Genomic DNA, 13394 nt, shown 5'->3' on the forward strand with positions numbered 1-13394 from the left:
GCCCATCGGTTAGTTTAATTTCCATCTCTCGCTGGGCGTGCGTAAAACCAGTTTCACTAAATTACCCCTTCGTGTGGTGTGAGGGAAGGGATCGATCTCAGCCGTGAACTCTTAGCTCTTCATTTTAATAATCTTTAATCCGTTTTATTCTTTTTTTCATGTGTTATTTTTTCAGATATTGGAGAGCATTGCCGATAATATCGAGGAGATCGAGGAGGAGTATCTGGTGCTGCGCGATCTCTCCAAGCATCCCAACATTCCCGACTTTGCCGGGCTGTTCCTGAAGCGCGGCACCACCGTCGAGGATGACCAGCTGTGGTTCGTGCTGGAGGTAAGCAATCGGGTTTGAGGGAATTTCTTATGTCCGGTTAGCACCCCTGGTGTTCAGTTAGTTTTATTGGGATCAGTAGCGTGTGTTGTCACTGCGTGTTGTACACGGGTAGGGGGAAGCCGTGACCGAGAAATTCGTTGGCTTCCCCCTCCCCCCTCCCATCCCTGCCTCGTGGGAGGGCCAAAATGAGAGAAAATTATGATGTTTGCGTTGGATGCTAATGCCCCGAACGGTGGTGGTCGTTTGCCGCAGTAAAAGTACATTTTTGGGCGCATGAAAGTCGTCGCGAAGAGATGAGAGAAGAAGAAAATAAGACCAAACGAGCGAGAGGGAGTAGAGGGGGAATTGGAAACGGGCGCGAACTAAATGTGCAGCTGCGGTCGTCGGCCCGCTGGACTGGTGACCGTGAACTTCCTGACGCTGACTGCCTGGCGGTTGGCGGTGATCGTGCGTAGATCGGAAGTGCGGATATTATTCATCAGGGTGGGCTAAAGATTTCATTACCGGATTTCAACCGATGTCGGACAAAACACAAGACGAGCAGGTGTAGTAGTAGGGTGGTGCTAGGGAAAGCGTATGTATTTTGGACCCACCGCCTCCTCTCCATGCCGCCCAAAATGTAAACACTCTTTACACGTCTATCAGATGCGGGAAGATGCGTCGGCGGTGTAGAGTGAAAAGGCGAAGCTCGAAACACAGAAGCAAGTGAGCGAGACAGAGAGTAAAAAGAACGACGTGTTAGTGAGTGTACGTTTGCCGATAGTGCGTCAAGATAAGACCTCCCTTGCGCCGGGGGTACGAGGTGGACTGGAAATTATGCATCTCTCGGAATGGGTGATCATGTTTTTGTGTGCAGTGTTCCGCTTTTCGGCTGTTCGGCCGGCGATCGGTGAGCGGTGGCAGGTGGTAGGTGGTGGAAAATAAAACCAAAACGCCGCGGAGGTTCGATCTTGCGATCTTGTGCGTTGGGCTCGGACCTGCGCGACTGGCTGCAAGGTTCAGCAGTCAGGTTCAGCGGCAGTCAGTCGATGAAAAGCGATTCCGCGTGGTGGATGGTGTCCTAAAGCCAGCGCGCGCGTGTGTGTGTGTGTAGGCCGTGTCCGTTGGTGACTTGTCGCAGCAACGTGTACCACGGTGTGCTTTACCCAGTGAGACATTTCAACAACACCGATTGGAAGTGAGGCTTTCCGCGGGGTGTCTTTTATTACTTTACGACTTACCAGCGGGTCAACCAGCGTGGTTGGACGGACTGTTGGTGTTGTTGCCTCCTAGTGGATCATGATAGTGATAGTGATAATCATACGGAAGGTACGGGACCCTGTGGGACGCACTACGACGGCTTGTGAACGGTTCGGCACGACACCGAAGGCGGACGGGATGGAAGAATCATTGGTGGGTGCAATTCTCTCTGAAGTGATGGTTTATTGAAGATGAATTTGGAAGATTTTTCCAATGTTTGTCCAGTCTGTGCTTAATAGTGTGGGATCGCTTGCAGTGTGAGGCACCAGGGTGCTATAAATTAGGCGTAGTGATGTTTTGCTACCATAAACCAAGCGCTTGCTCCGTTAATAGATCATAATGTTGTTTCGGCTGTAAACTGGTGGTAGCATGACTTTCTCTACCAAGGTACCAAAAAAGTGAAGACATGAGCGTTAGGATTTATGACCCCCTTTTGAGGCGGTTGGTTTTAGCGAAGACAAATCGCTACCGTGCTGTTCCCTTCATGTGAAACAAGGTCAAGTTCCTTCCATCCCAGCAGGAAGTGTTTGTGTGCGCGCGTGTGTGTGTGTGGGCTACCGGTCGGGTTTATAGCACCTTCGAGTCCTTTAGCAGCGACACCAGTCGGGCGCGGACCGGTGCTTGTAAATCGTTTCACTTTCCCTGGTTTTCGGGCAAAATGGCATGGCTATTGTCGCACTTGTACCAACCTTGAAACAATTTCTCATACACCCGGGAGCGCGACCCGCCTGCCCAAATACTCCCAAGCTCCAGCCACTGAGGGCAACCGAAAAAGATCGAAAGCTCGTTCGCGCTCGAGTACTTTCGGTTTTTTTTCTCTCTCCTGTGTGTTTCTTTCATCGCTCGCCCCACCCTGCGTTGTGCATTTGGCCGTCGCCGAATGCTGCTGGGGCCGGTTTTTGCTCCTCCTGGGTGTGGGGAGTTTGCAAGTTATCGCGCGCACTTGATCTGCCGACAGTTTCACCGACCAGGGCGGCGCTGCTGTTTTGGGGCGCGAAGCAAAGAAAGTTCAAATTAAAGCAACACACACTCCCAACCACACACACAGTGCTGGTTTGGTTCGCCCTTTCTCGAAAAGCTCTTCATCGTTCGTCGGTCGGTGCGAAAAGTGAAGATGCTTATTTGTTTTTTTTTGTATGTGTGCTTGAGATATGCTTTATTTGGCAAACTTTGCGTGGTGTTTAATCGTGTTTTTATTCGCCGGCGCTGCAGGGCTAGAGTTTAATGGCAAGTGTGTGTGTGTGTTTGTGTTAGAGTTCATCGATTGCTAAAAACGCCTTACAGACACAGTGTGGTGAAGAAATGGTGCGCTTGAAAGAGTTGGACAACGAGGAGGAGGACGCCGGAACGGTAAGAGCGAAGACATCGAACAGCGACGTGTGTATAAAAATGAAACGGCTAGTTTTTGCGCGCTCTTTTTTGGCAGAGTGCGAATGACCTAAGGCTGGTTTAAGACCATCAGTGGCCGTCGTGCGGCCCAAAAATAATGGAAACCAAAATTGAACTTTGTGGTTGAAAGTGGAAGTGACAGAGCGGTTGGTGTTGGATGTCCGAAGGCACTCATCCAAGCTGATTTGTGCCTTTAATCGTCCCTGTTTTTGTTTGTGTTGCAACTGGGAAAAATGGAAGCAAACTGGGACAAGCCATCTCCATAAAAGATCAGTTGACGGAGGCTAACAAACTTCCCAAATCCCAATAAAGATGAGGTCATCGCACTCCCCTTTCGCTTGGAAGTGCATTGTTGCGGAGTTGGCGGACATTGAAACTGTGTTCGGTTTATTGTCACGGGGAAGATTATTTTTGGCTCCTTGCTGGTCGCTTTCACCCGACTCGGTTAGCCTGCCTTCCAGCGGGCTTTAAATGCGGGTTGGATGCTGAACGGAAAAAAGAAACCCACTAAGGGGATTGTGGGATGTGTCAGCAGGCGCCCGACAAAACGCAAACTAATCGGCTGTGTTTTAAGCATTGTATTTTCGTGCTACTAACGGTATTTCATTGCTTTCTCGTACCGCTTGGATGTGCTAACCCCAGGGGTACGATTTCTCTATCTCGGGGGTTTCACTTCGGCGGTCGGCACAACTCTAATGATAACAAATAATCAATCGTTTTAATTTCGGCGACAAAACTGTGTAAACACAAGTGCAGAAATTAAGCCGCGTTTTTTTTTGGTTCGTTCCGACACGAAGAGGTCCAAAATATACTGTGATGAGTTTTCCACTTAATTCCACAAACTTCCCAATTTGTGTGTCCCAATCTCTCTCCACACTTTACTTGCGATTTAAAACCGAGTTGGTCTAGGCGGAAATGAGAAGCGGGGGGAAAGACCAATTTTACAGTTTCAATTACGGTGAATTGGAGCGCGATATGAGGCTCCCGCTCCCTGAGCTCCCAGAGCGTTTATTTGCTCGTTGACATAACTTATTGCATACCGATCGGTGCGGCGGCGCGGCGTCGATTGTAGAAGGGGAAAGGGCCCTCAACCGGAGTCATCGGAGGTTGGCCGGAGTGGATAAGACTATAAATTTCTTACCCCGTTCGCACGTCATATCACAGCTACTGGACAGGAGTGCCGGATGGTAGTCGTCACTAAACAAACAGTGCCTCGGCATAACCGTTTATACGGCTGCCCATTAGCTGCCACTGCCACTGTCCACTTTGCACCCAGCACGCCAACGGCCATTGATTGCATCAGTGAGACGTGTGGGGACGAAGGTGGGGAAGCCTCTGGGGAGGTCGACGAAGGTTTACTGGGCCCCGAAAATGGTAACATCTCCCCAAATGCCTTGTCAGACTCCACGCGTTTTATATGAAAATTCGGGGTGTAATCACGGCTTACCGGTATATCCGGCGAGACACGTCGGTCCGGTGTTTATGTGATGTGAAAAAAATGCACTGTAAATTTTCTCCAATTTCGCATGATTGACGGTGGAATTTTGCCATTGCGCAACTGGTGGCAGTTTTGGAGCGTTTGGAGCAACTGCAACGCCCAGTAGCGTGACGTGGTACCGCATACAAACAACTTTGCAGTAGCGTCGCGTAGGGAAAATGGGTGCAAAAAGCAAAATTATTTCTTCTACGAAACACACTCATACACGCATACACACACACACTCCACGATACCAAACAAAGGTGGTGGTGCAACGTTGTGAAATTAATTTTCCGCATGGGGCCCTCCGCGGATGTAAACACTTCAGTCTGTGAGGCACTACTTACCCGGTTTTTTTTTCTTGCTTTCTTCTTGCTTGGCCAATGCTTTGCAGCTATGCACCGGCGGCTCCGTCACGGATCTGGTTCAAGGTCTGCGCAGCCGGGGTGCACGGCTGTCGAACAACCAGATCGCATACATACTGCGGGAGACGGTGCAGGCGCTGGTCTTCCTGCACGAGAACCACTGCATGCATCGGGACATCAAGGGCCACAACATACTGCTGACGGAGACGGGGCACGTGAAGCTGGTCGACTTTGGCGTGAGCTCGCATCTGGCCGCGACGATGGCGCGGCGAAACACGAGCGTCGGCACACCGTACTGGATGGCGCCGGAGGTGATCGCTTGCGAGCAGCAGCTGGATCAATCGTACGACTCGCGGTGCGACGTGTGGTCGGTGGGCATTACGGCGATCGAGCTGGCGGAGGGAGATCCACCGCTGTGCGAGCTGCACCCGATGCGGGCGCTGTTTCAGATCCCACGCAATCCACCCCCGAAGCTGTCCCATCCGGAGCAGTACTCGTCGATGCTGTCCGACTTCATATCGGAGTGTCTGGTGAAGGATCTCGAGCAGCGTCCGTTTTCGAAGGAGTTGGTCACGCACCGTTTCTGAAGAGCGTCGGTCCGTATGTGGACCAGATACGGCAGGAGCTGCGGGCGGAGATAGCGCGCCAGCGCGAGGATGGTCGAGCGCCGAGCCAAGCGATCGCCACCACCAAGTACGGGAAGTTGAAGTCGGACCGCAAATCAAAACCGCAGAAGATGTACATGGACGATCTGGCGCGCTGGACGTGCTGACGGAGGATGCGATCGTTGAGCAGCTGCAGAAGCGCTACGAAACGAACCAGATCTACACGTACATAGGCGACATACTGATCGCGGTCAATCCGTTCAGCCAGGTCGGGCTCTACACGACGCAGCATCAGCGCAAGTACACCGGGCAGGCACGGTCGGACAATCCGCCGCACATCTTTGCGATCGCCGATGCCGCCCATCAGGCGCTGGTGCACCAGCGCCAGAACCAAGCGATCGTGATATCGGGCGAGAGCGGGTCGGGCAAGACGGAGAGCGCCAACCTGCTGCTGAAGCAGCTCGTGTACCTGGGCAAAGCGGTGACGAAGAACCTGGAGGAGCGCATTCTGCAGGTCAATCCCATCATGGAAGCGTTCGGCAATGCGCGGACGGGCATTAACGCGAACAGCTCCCGGTTTGGGAAGTATCTGGAGCTTACGATGGCCCGCAGTGGCAAGGTGAATGGGGCACGCATCTTCGTCTACCTGCTGGAGCAGAGCCGGGTGGTGAAGCAGGCCGAGGGTGAGGGTAACTTCCACGTGTTTTACTACATGTACGATGGGCTGCAGGCGGAGGGTCGGCTGGAGGAGTACTATCTGCACCCTTCGTACCGGAAGACGCACCGATATCTGCAGGAGACGGCCACGCTGCCGAAGACGAACGTGGACCGGTGGAAGCAGCTGCTGGCGAGCTTCCGCGTGCTCGGCTTTAAGGACGACGAGGTCGACATGGTGAACCGGGTGCTGGCCGCCATCCTGAACCTCGGCGACATTGAGTTCGGCGAGATGGACTCGAACGACAACACGGACAGCCGGGCCCGGGTGATCGATGTGGCGCCGATGCATCGCGTCTCGAAGCTGCTGGGCGTCGATTCGGCCGACCTGCTGGAGGCGCTGTCCTCCAACTCGGTCGTGACGCGCGGTGAAACGATCACGCGCCACAACAACGTGGCGGAAGCCTGCACAGCCCGGGACGCGATGGCGAAGGGCTTGTACGGGCGATTGTTCGATTGGATGGTCAATCAGATCAATCTGCTGCTGGTGCACAACAGAAATAGTAACAGGTGAGTGGGAAGTCATTCGCTTGGGGGGAATTTGCAAGAAGCTTTGGAGACTTCGGAACTGACCGTTGCCTTGTGTTTTTGTTTGTTTTGATTTGCAGCTCGGAACAGTTGGCGGTTGGATTGTTGGATATTTTTGGGTTCGAAAACTTCAGCAAAAACTCCTTCGAGCAGCTGTGCATCAATATCGCCAACGAGCAGATACAGTACTACTTCAACCAGCACATCTTCACGTGGGAGCAACAGGTAAGGGTGGATTTTGAGTGAAGCGAGCGAGTTCAATCACATTAACCAAACACACCGATGTTCCTCTCGACAGGAGTACATGGCGGAGGGTATACCGGTCGATTTGGTCGAGTTTGCCGACAACCGTCCCGTGCTGGATATGCTGCTGAGCCGCCCGCTGGGACTGCTGGCACTGCTGGACGAGGAATCACGCTTTCCGCGCTCAACGGATCGTTCATTGATTGGTAAGGAGTGTTTTGATTCGTTTTCTTCGTTTTTTTTACAATATTGTTTGTTTATTTTGCAGAAAAAATTCCACAACAACGTGAAATCCAAGTTCTACCAGCGGCCAAAGTCGGATGCGGTCTGCTTCGCCATCCACCACTTTGCCGGCCGGGTGGTGTACCAGGCGGACGGGTTTCTGGAGAAGAATCGCAACTTCCTGCCGGCGGAAATCATACAGCTGATCCGCCAAAGCCAGTACGACATGATACGGTTCCTGTTCCAGTGTCCGATCACGAAGACGGGCAACCTGTACTCGGCCATCCAGGATACGGGCTCGCGCCAGAACGTGCCGAGCTTCATCAAGGTGGACACGAAGGAGAAGTTTAACTCGCGCGGGCTGGCGTCGCAGTCGCGGGCCCAGCAAACGGTGGCGACGTACTTCCGCTACTCGCTGATGGATTTGCTGCAGAAGATGGTGACGGGGACGCCCCAGTTCATACGCTGCATCAAGCCGAACGAGCTGAAGGCGGCCAAATCGTTCGATGCGGCAAAGGTGTTGAAGCAGCTGCGGTATACCGGGGTGCTGGAGACGATCCGGATCCGGCAGCATGGGTTCAGCCATCGGTTTACCTTTGCTGACTTCCTGAGAAAGTAAGGAAGGAGTGGTGGCTTAGCGGCTTTGTGAGGATATTCAAACCTTTTTGTTTTGCTCCGCAGGTACTGCTTTTTGGCGTACAGTTTTGAAGAACGTGTCGTATCGAACCGAGAATCCTGTCGCTTGCTTTTGGTGCGCTTAAAGATGGACGGATGGGCACTAGGAAAGTCCAAGGTGTTCCTCAAGTACTATCACGTCGAGTACCTTTCGAAGCTGTACGAGGAACATGTAGGTTTCTAATTGCAATGTGCTGTGGGAGGTTTTTAAACATGTCTTTCTCTCATTGCAGGTCCGTAAGATTGTGCTGGTGCAGGCCTGTGTAAGGCGCTGGCTGGCGAAGGCACTGTACAAGCGCGAGAAGCAGCGCGTCGCGCTGAGTGCCGTCACGCTGCAGAAGCACGTGCGCGGCTGGCTAACGCGCCGCCGCATGCGCATACTGAAGGAAAAGCAGGAGAGGGAGCGCTTGGAGCAGGAGCGGTTGGAAAAGGAGCGGCTGGCCAAGGAACGGTTGGCAAAGGAGAAAAAGAACAACGGTGTGTGTGCTGTGGGAATCCTCCCTATAGATAGTCGGCTCAGCGTTCTATACTAATCGGCTTCCATTTCCCCCCTCGACAGAGCAAAACAAAGCAAAGCAGGCGCTGGCAAAGGCGAAGCTCATACACCAGCTCTCGAGCAACCAGCTGGAGGCGAAACACAACCACCACCACGAGAAGCGTGCCATGGACATGAACAACAAGGAAAACGAGCGGGCCGCCATCGTCATCCAGAGCTACTACCGCGGGTACACCATCCGGAAGATGCGCATGACGCCGGAAATCGAGGCGAAGACGAAGTACATCCTCGGCATCGCGAAGAACCGCGTCGAGGCGCAGCGCATGATGCAGAAGGAGGGCTTCGCGAAGGAGGACGCAGCCCGCATCATCCAGCGCTACTACCGCACGCAGAAGAGCAAACACAACAGCAACCGCGATGCGATGGCGGCAGCGGTCGGAGCGGCATCGGCGGCGGCGGCGGCCGGCCGGAAGGGTCCGGCGCCGCAGCCGCAGCCGAAACCGCTCACCACCAAGGACCAGCAGATGGATCTGATCGCGTTCTCGCAGAACGTGCACATGCTCAACCAGGAGGTGCACAAGAACCTGCGCGTGAACAAGGCGGGCGTACCGCTGGACGCGATCGAGAAGCTGCCGAGCGACTACCGGCGGCCACCTGGGTTCGTGCTCGTGCCGGGACTGCTTGGTACCGTGCCGGGCGGTGACTGTGCTAAGTACAGCTCGCTCCGCAGCGTCGACTGCGACCACGAGATGACGAAGGAAGTGATACAAAGGTAAGCGGCGTGGGAAAAAGGGATTTTTGGGGTGGAATTGCAACTGAACGGCTCTTTCTTCACGGTTTCTCTTCTGTGCTGCCTACAAACGTCACAAAACTATAAACATCGTGCAAAAAAGCAGAACGCCACCGCCCGCAGCGGACTTTGACGACATCTCCCCGTGGGACATGCCGTTCTACGAGGTGGAGCGCAACCTGCGCTCGCAAAGGTTGTTGCATATGCTTCTAATGCTTCTGCTAGCGTTTTCGTTGTGCAGTTGGTTTATGATCTGGATGTACGGCTAAGAGAGATAGAGTGCGAATGGGATATAGTGAAAGAGAGAGAGAGAGTTAGAATGAAAGGGAATCCTTCGCCTGTGAGTGTGAGCCCGTACTCCGTTTCGTTGCTGGTTGGTTGTTGTGTGTGTGCCGTATGCCTAGATTCGCTTGCTTCTTGCGTAGAATTTTTATTTCTTGTTCTGAAAAGCTCCTTGTTCCAGCATCCTTTTGTGTGTTTCCAAGAAAAAAAGAAAACCCTATTAGTGTCTCCACCCCACGAAAGTATTGCTACGGATGTTAACCGTTTGAATTGTTCGCCTTCCAAGAAGAGTGCCCACGCGCTCTTGCGTAACGAAAGTGCCCTATTTACTTATTCACTTTTTTTCCATTTTCCCTTTTTTTGCCAAATTTCGCGCTTTGCAGGCAGCGTAATATGCAGCAACCGCCGCAGCGCATCGACATCAACCGGAACGACATCCTGGGCGACCGCAAGATGGAGCTGAGCGACCGGAAGCTCTCGAGCAACTGGCACCAGGCGTTCCAGGGGACGGACGGCACGACGCCCCAGGACAAGTTTAAGGGTCTCGCAAGGTAAAATCCAAGGCCAGAAATGTTTTTCGGTTACAAGTTTTCTCTCAGGCAATGGCAAGGCAATAATCTCGCATTGCATTAAGGTTCACCGAATAAACTAACTTTTTGTTTTCACTTTTACAAATCCCTAATGCTGCTAACACGATGCCTAACAGGGCTCAGCTGGGATTGATCAACAAGATTGCCCAGTTTGATAGAAATAATAACAACTAAGTGATAAGAGCACCCCTCAGCAGCAGTTTCCTTCTTTTGCACCCGTTACTAATCATTTTCCAAACTAACCCCATTTTCTTGTGTATCTATAAAACGCACGGTTTTTTGCTGATTCCGTTTGGTTCCTGCAAAATAACAAAAACGAATAACAGTCCTCTGAAGAACAAGCGCGCCTTAGCGATTAATGACGAGCTGCACGAAGCCGTCTTCGTTCCGAAGAATCGATCTTTCCTCTACAGTAAGTAGACGGAGACGGAGGAGATGGATTCCTTCAGGTAATGTGTGGTGTAAGGGGGTGGATGGGCTTTGGGACTGATTCATTTTTTATTTCGTTTCATTTAAATTCATTTGCATGCAGTAACGAATGGTTTCGGGACGATTGCTTTCCATTAACATCACATCTCTTTTACTACATCCAACTCGGCATGCCTGTTGATGCCTTACTTCGTGCCGCGTATCGGAATCCATTTATAATTGAATTGTTCCGTTGTTTCATCTCCTCGCCACAGATCGCCGCAAAATCAAAACGAACCGGCCCACATCCGTAGCATTCCAGCGTTCAGCTATCTCAATCCGAACAATCAACAGATCCTGCGCTATTCGCCGAACCAGCACCGCGACGCGTCCGGCGAGCCAACGACCGGCCACGCGCCACCCCACCCGAGCCCGGTTCGCCAGTCGCCGGTCGAGCAGCCAACACGGGAAGCATCAACACCGCCCACTCGGCTCGGCCTGCTCGGGCTCGGTGGCGGCGCTGGCAAGAAGGCGGCGAAGGCAGAGCTGAAGGCACGCGAGAAAGAGAACAAGGAGCGCAAAAAGCGCGAAAAGAAGGCCAAGAAGGAGAAGGAAAAGGCGGCCGCTAATGGGCTGACGCCGTCGTCGACCTCGTCATCCGGCGGGTCGGCCGCCTCGTCCGGTGCGTCCTCGGGCGAGAAGCAGCGCAAGGAGCCGGCCGGAAGGAAGAAACGCTCCGAACAAAAGGAGCAGCAACAGCAGCAGCAGCAGCAGATTGTGAGTCGGTTTGCGGGTGTGGACGACCAGTCGCTGCACGAATACCACCAACAGTACCAGCAGCAGCAGCAACAGCAACAAGTACCTCAGAAGCGACTGATAGAGCATCACGAGTATCAGAACATTTCGGAGGAGACGAAAATCGACAGCAAGAGCCCGGTGATGCGGATGTTTGGCGATACGAACTTCCTGGTGAACCATCGGCGCAAGGCGGCCGAGCAGAAGCAGCAGCTGGCCCAGCTCCAGCAGGTCCAGCAGTACCACAAGCAGCAGCAACAGCAGCAACAGAAAGCTCGTCAACAACAGCAGCAGCAGCACCACCATCAAGGCAACGGAGGGCCTCCGGGTTGGCGTCAGCAGGAGCTGAACTGTGGCCAGGGCGTTTGCGAACTCCTGAACGGGGTCTATCGGTTCAGCCCACACGTCACCTCGTTCGCTCAGCTCGATTCGAAGAGCGCCAGCAGCCTGTCGGACGATCGGTCCACGCTGGACAAGGACTACCAAAACTTCAACGTGTCCAAGTACCTGAACATCGACGTGAAGGGTCCGCTGCACCATCAGCGCGACCGGGCCCGGGACAGCGGTGTGCACGAGCGGGACATCAGCTCGAACAGCTCGAGCCTAAGCACGGGCAGCAGCGGCATGAACTCACTCAACTCGTTCGATTCCGTCGAGCAGGCGATCATCTTCCAGAAGGACCGCAATGCCGACTCGTACCTTGGGCCGTTCAACTTCCGCCAGCTGTTGCGGCCGACCCAGGGCCCGACCGAGTCGCTCCGCAAGCGCAAGGGCATCAATCCACCGTCGCCGCCGCCGCCGCAGAGGGGCAAAAGTTAGGCAGGGATTGCAGGACGCTCCCGGTTGGTCCGCCTGTATGATTGCCTAACAGTTAGCCTGCGCGCAACAAATGCAACGAACCAAAGAAACGCGAGCCTTGTGCGAGGGGGAGCTCCCGGACATCCGGCTGGCTCGTTACTTTAGGGCGGTAGTTAAGCAAAAGTGGCGCTCCCCTCCCTTTGACACGAAAGTTACACAATGTGTTGCGCCTTGGAAGAATCGAACGACAAAAGGAAAGGCCGCAAAGCTCGAATCGCGGGAAAGTTTGCGGACGGAAGAATGTTGGTGTTGGTTGAGCGTGTACACTTTTACCATAGTTTAAAGAACCGGGCTACCAGCCCTTATTGGTCGGTGAAAACGCAACAGTTTTGTTGATGGTCGAGCCTTTGTGTGCCTGTCTCTCCCTCTAATCTGCCCTCTAATCTTTGTAAAAGGTAATTTATTTATCGCACGGTTAGTTACCCTCTTCGTTACGACGCGGCTTCTGCGATTGGCCGTGTGTTTCACACATCACCATTATTTGTGTAAGCAAATCCACCAGAAACAGGATGTAAGTTTCCAATACGAGTGTAAGCAAAACTGTTTAAAAACAATACACGCAAAGCGAATTGCGTTGGCAAAATTGTGCCAACAACACTGGGTAGTGATGTATCGCCGAATATATATAAAGAAAACGGCATGGAAAGCAGGGACCGCGTTGCACTCGATTGAGTAAAGAGCTTGAGCAGAGCTTGGTTAAGTTAGCAGATAGTCGATAACAGTACAATTCAATGAGGTAGAAGGGAGATAAATTTTCGGATTATAAAAGAAAGTCTGAAGAAGCGGAAATAAGTAACGGAACGGCGGGTGTGCAATGAACAGCAATTCAAAGCGGTGTGATGATTGCGATAGAAATTAATAACAATGTATTTAAGAATCCATTTCCGTGTTTTTTTTCCGTTCGGGATGAGCATGAATTCAGTTTGATGAATTTGGGTTAGGATGGAGTGGTAAGAAGGTTTGAACTGTTAGTGCGTAGTTTTCTAGACAGTAGGTTTGGTTTTGAAAATAAAGGCAATATTAACAATTGTTATTAAATGTTGTGTTCTAATTGATTTATTTTTACTTGAAATAATATATAACGGGGTCATCCATAAATTACGTAATGCTTACTGTTGGAACATTTGTAAGGTTCCAACGACTGTCAGATTAGGCGATGTTTTGATCCGGTTCAAAACATATAAAAAGGGAGGAAAATCGCGGAATCGGCCCTTAACGACAAAAAGCGAACAAGTGTACAAGCGAATATAAGTGAAAATAAAAAAACACTAATTTTTTGGCACTGTGTTGAAGTAGCCCAAATAATTCAATTATCATACTTTTTTTTCTCGGGAAGCAAACGTTTTCCAAAGCTTAAAGTTTTGTAAAGTACCAAAATAGAAAGAAG

The 13394-nt window shown here is 52.2% G+C and overlaps 1 protein-coding gene across 1 annotated transcript; it reads left to right on the top strand.

Moving 5' to 3' along the window:
• Window positions 1-175: 175 nt before the first annotated feature.
• On the top strand, window positions 176-13045 carry LOC121601761 (myosin-IIIb-like; the record flags this gene model as incomplete). Its single annotated transcript, XM_041930567.1, is given in 13 exon segments — window positions 176-331; window positions 4831-5377; window positions 5380-5553; window positions 5556-6630; window positions 6729-6873; window positions 6947-7097; window positions 7161-7728; window positions 7795-7960; window positions 8022-8265; window positions 8348-9056; window positions 9181-9267; window positions 9740-9907; window positions 10630-13045. Coding segments are annotated over 13 exon segments (5529 nt in total), but the record flags the coding sequence as incomplete, so codon positions are not given.
• Between the last annotated feature and the right edge of the window lie 349 nt (window positions 13046-13394).

This window comes from Anopheles merus, unplaced genomic scaffold, assembly GCF_017562075.2.
Source record: "Anopheles merus strain MAF unplaced genomic scaffold, AmerM5.1 LNR4000170, whole genome shotgun sequence".
NCBI lineage: Eukaryota > Metazoa > Arthropoda > Insecta > Diptera > Culicidae > Anopheles > Anopheles merus.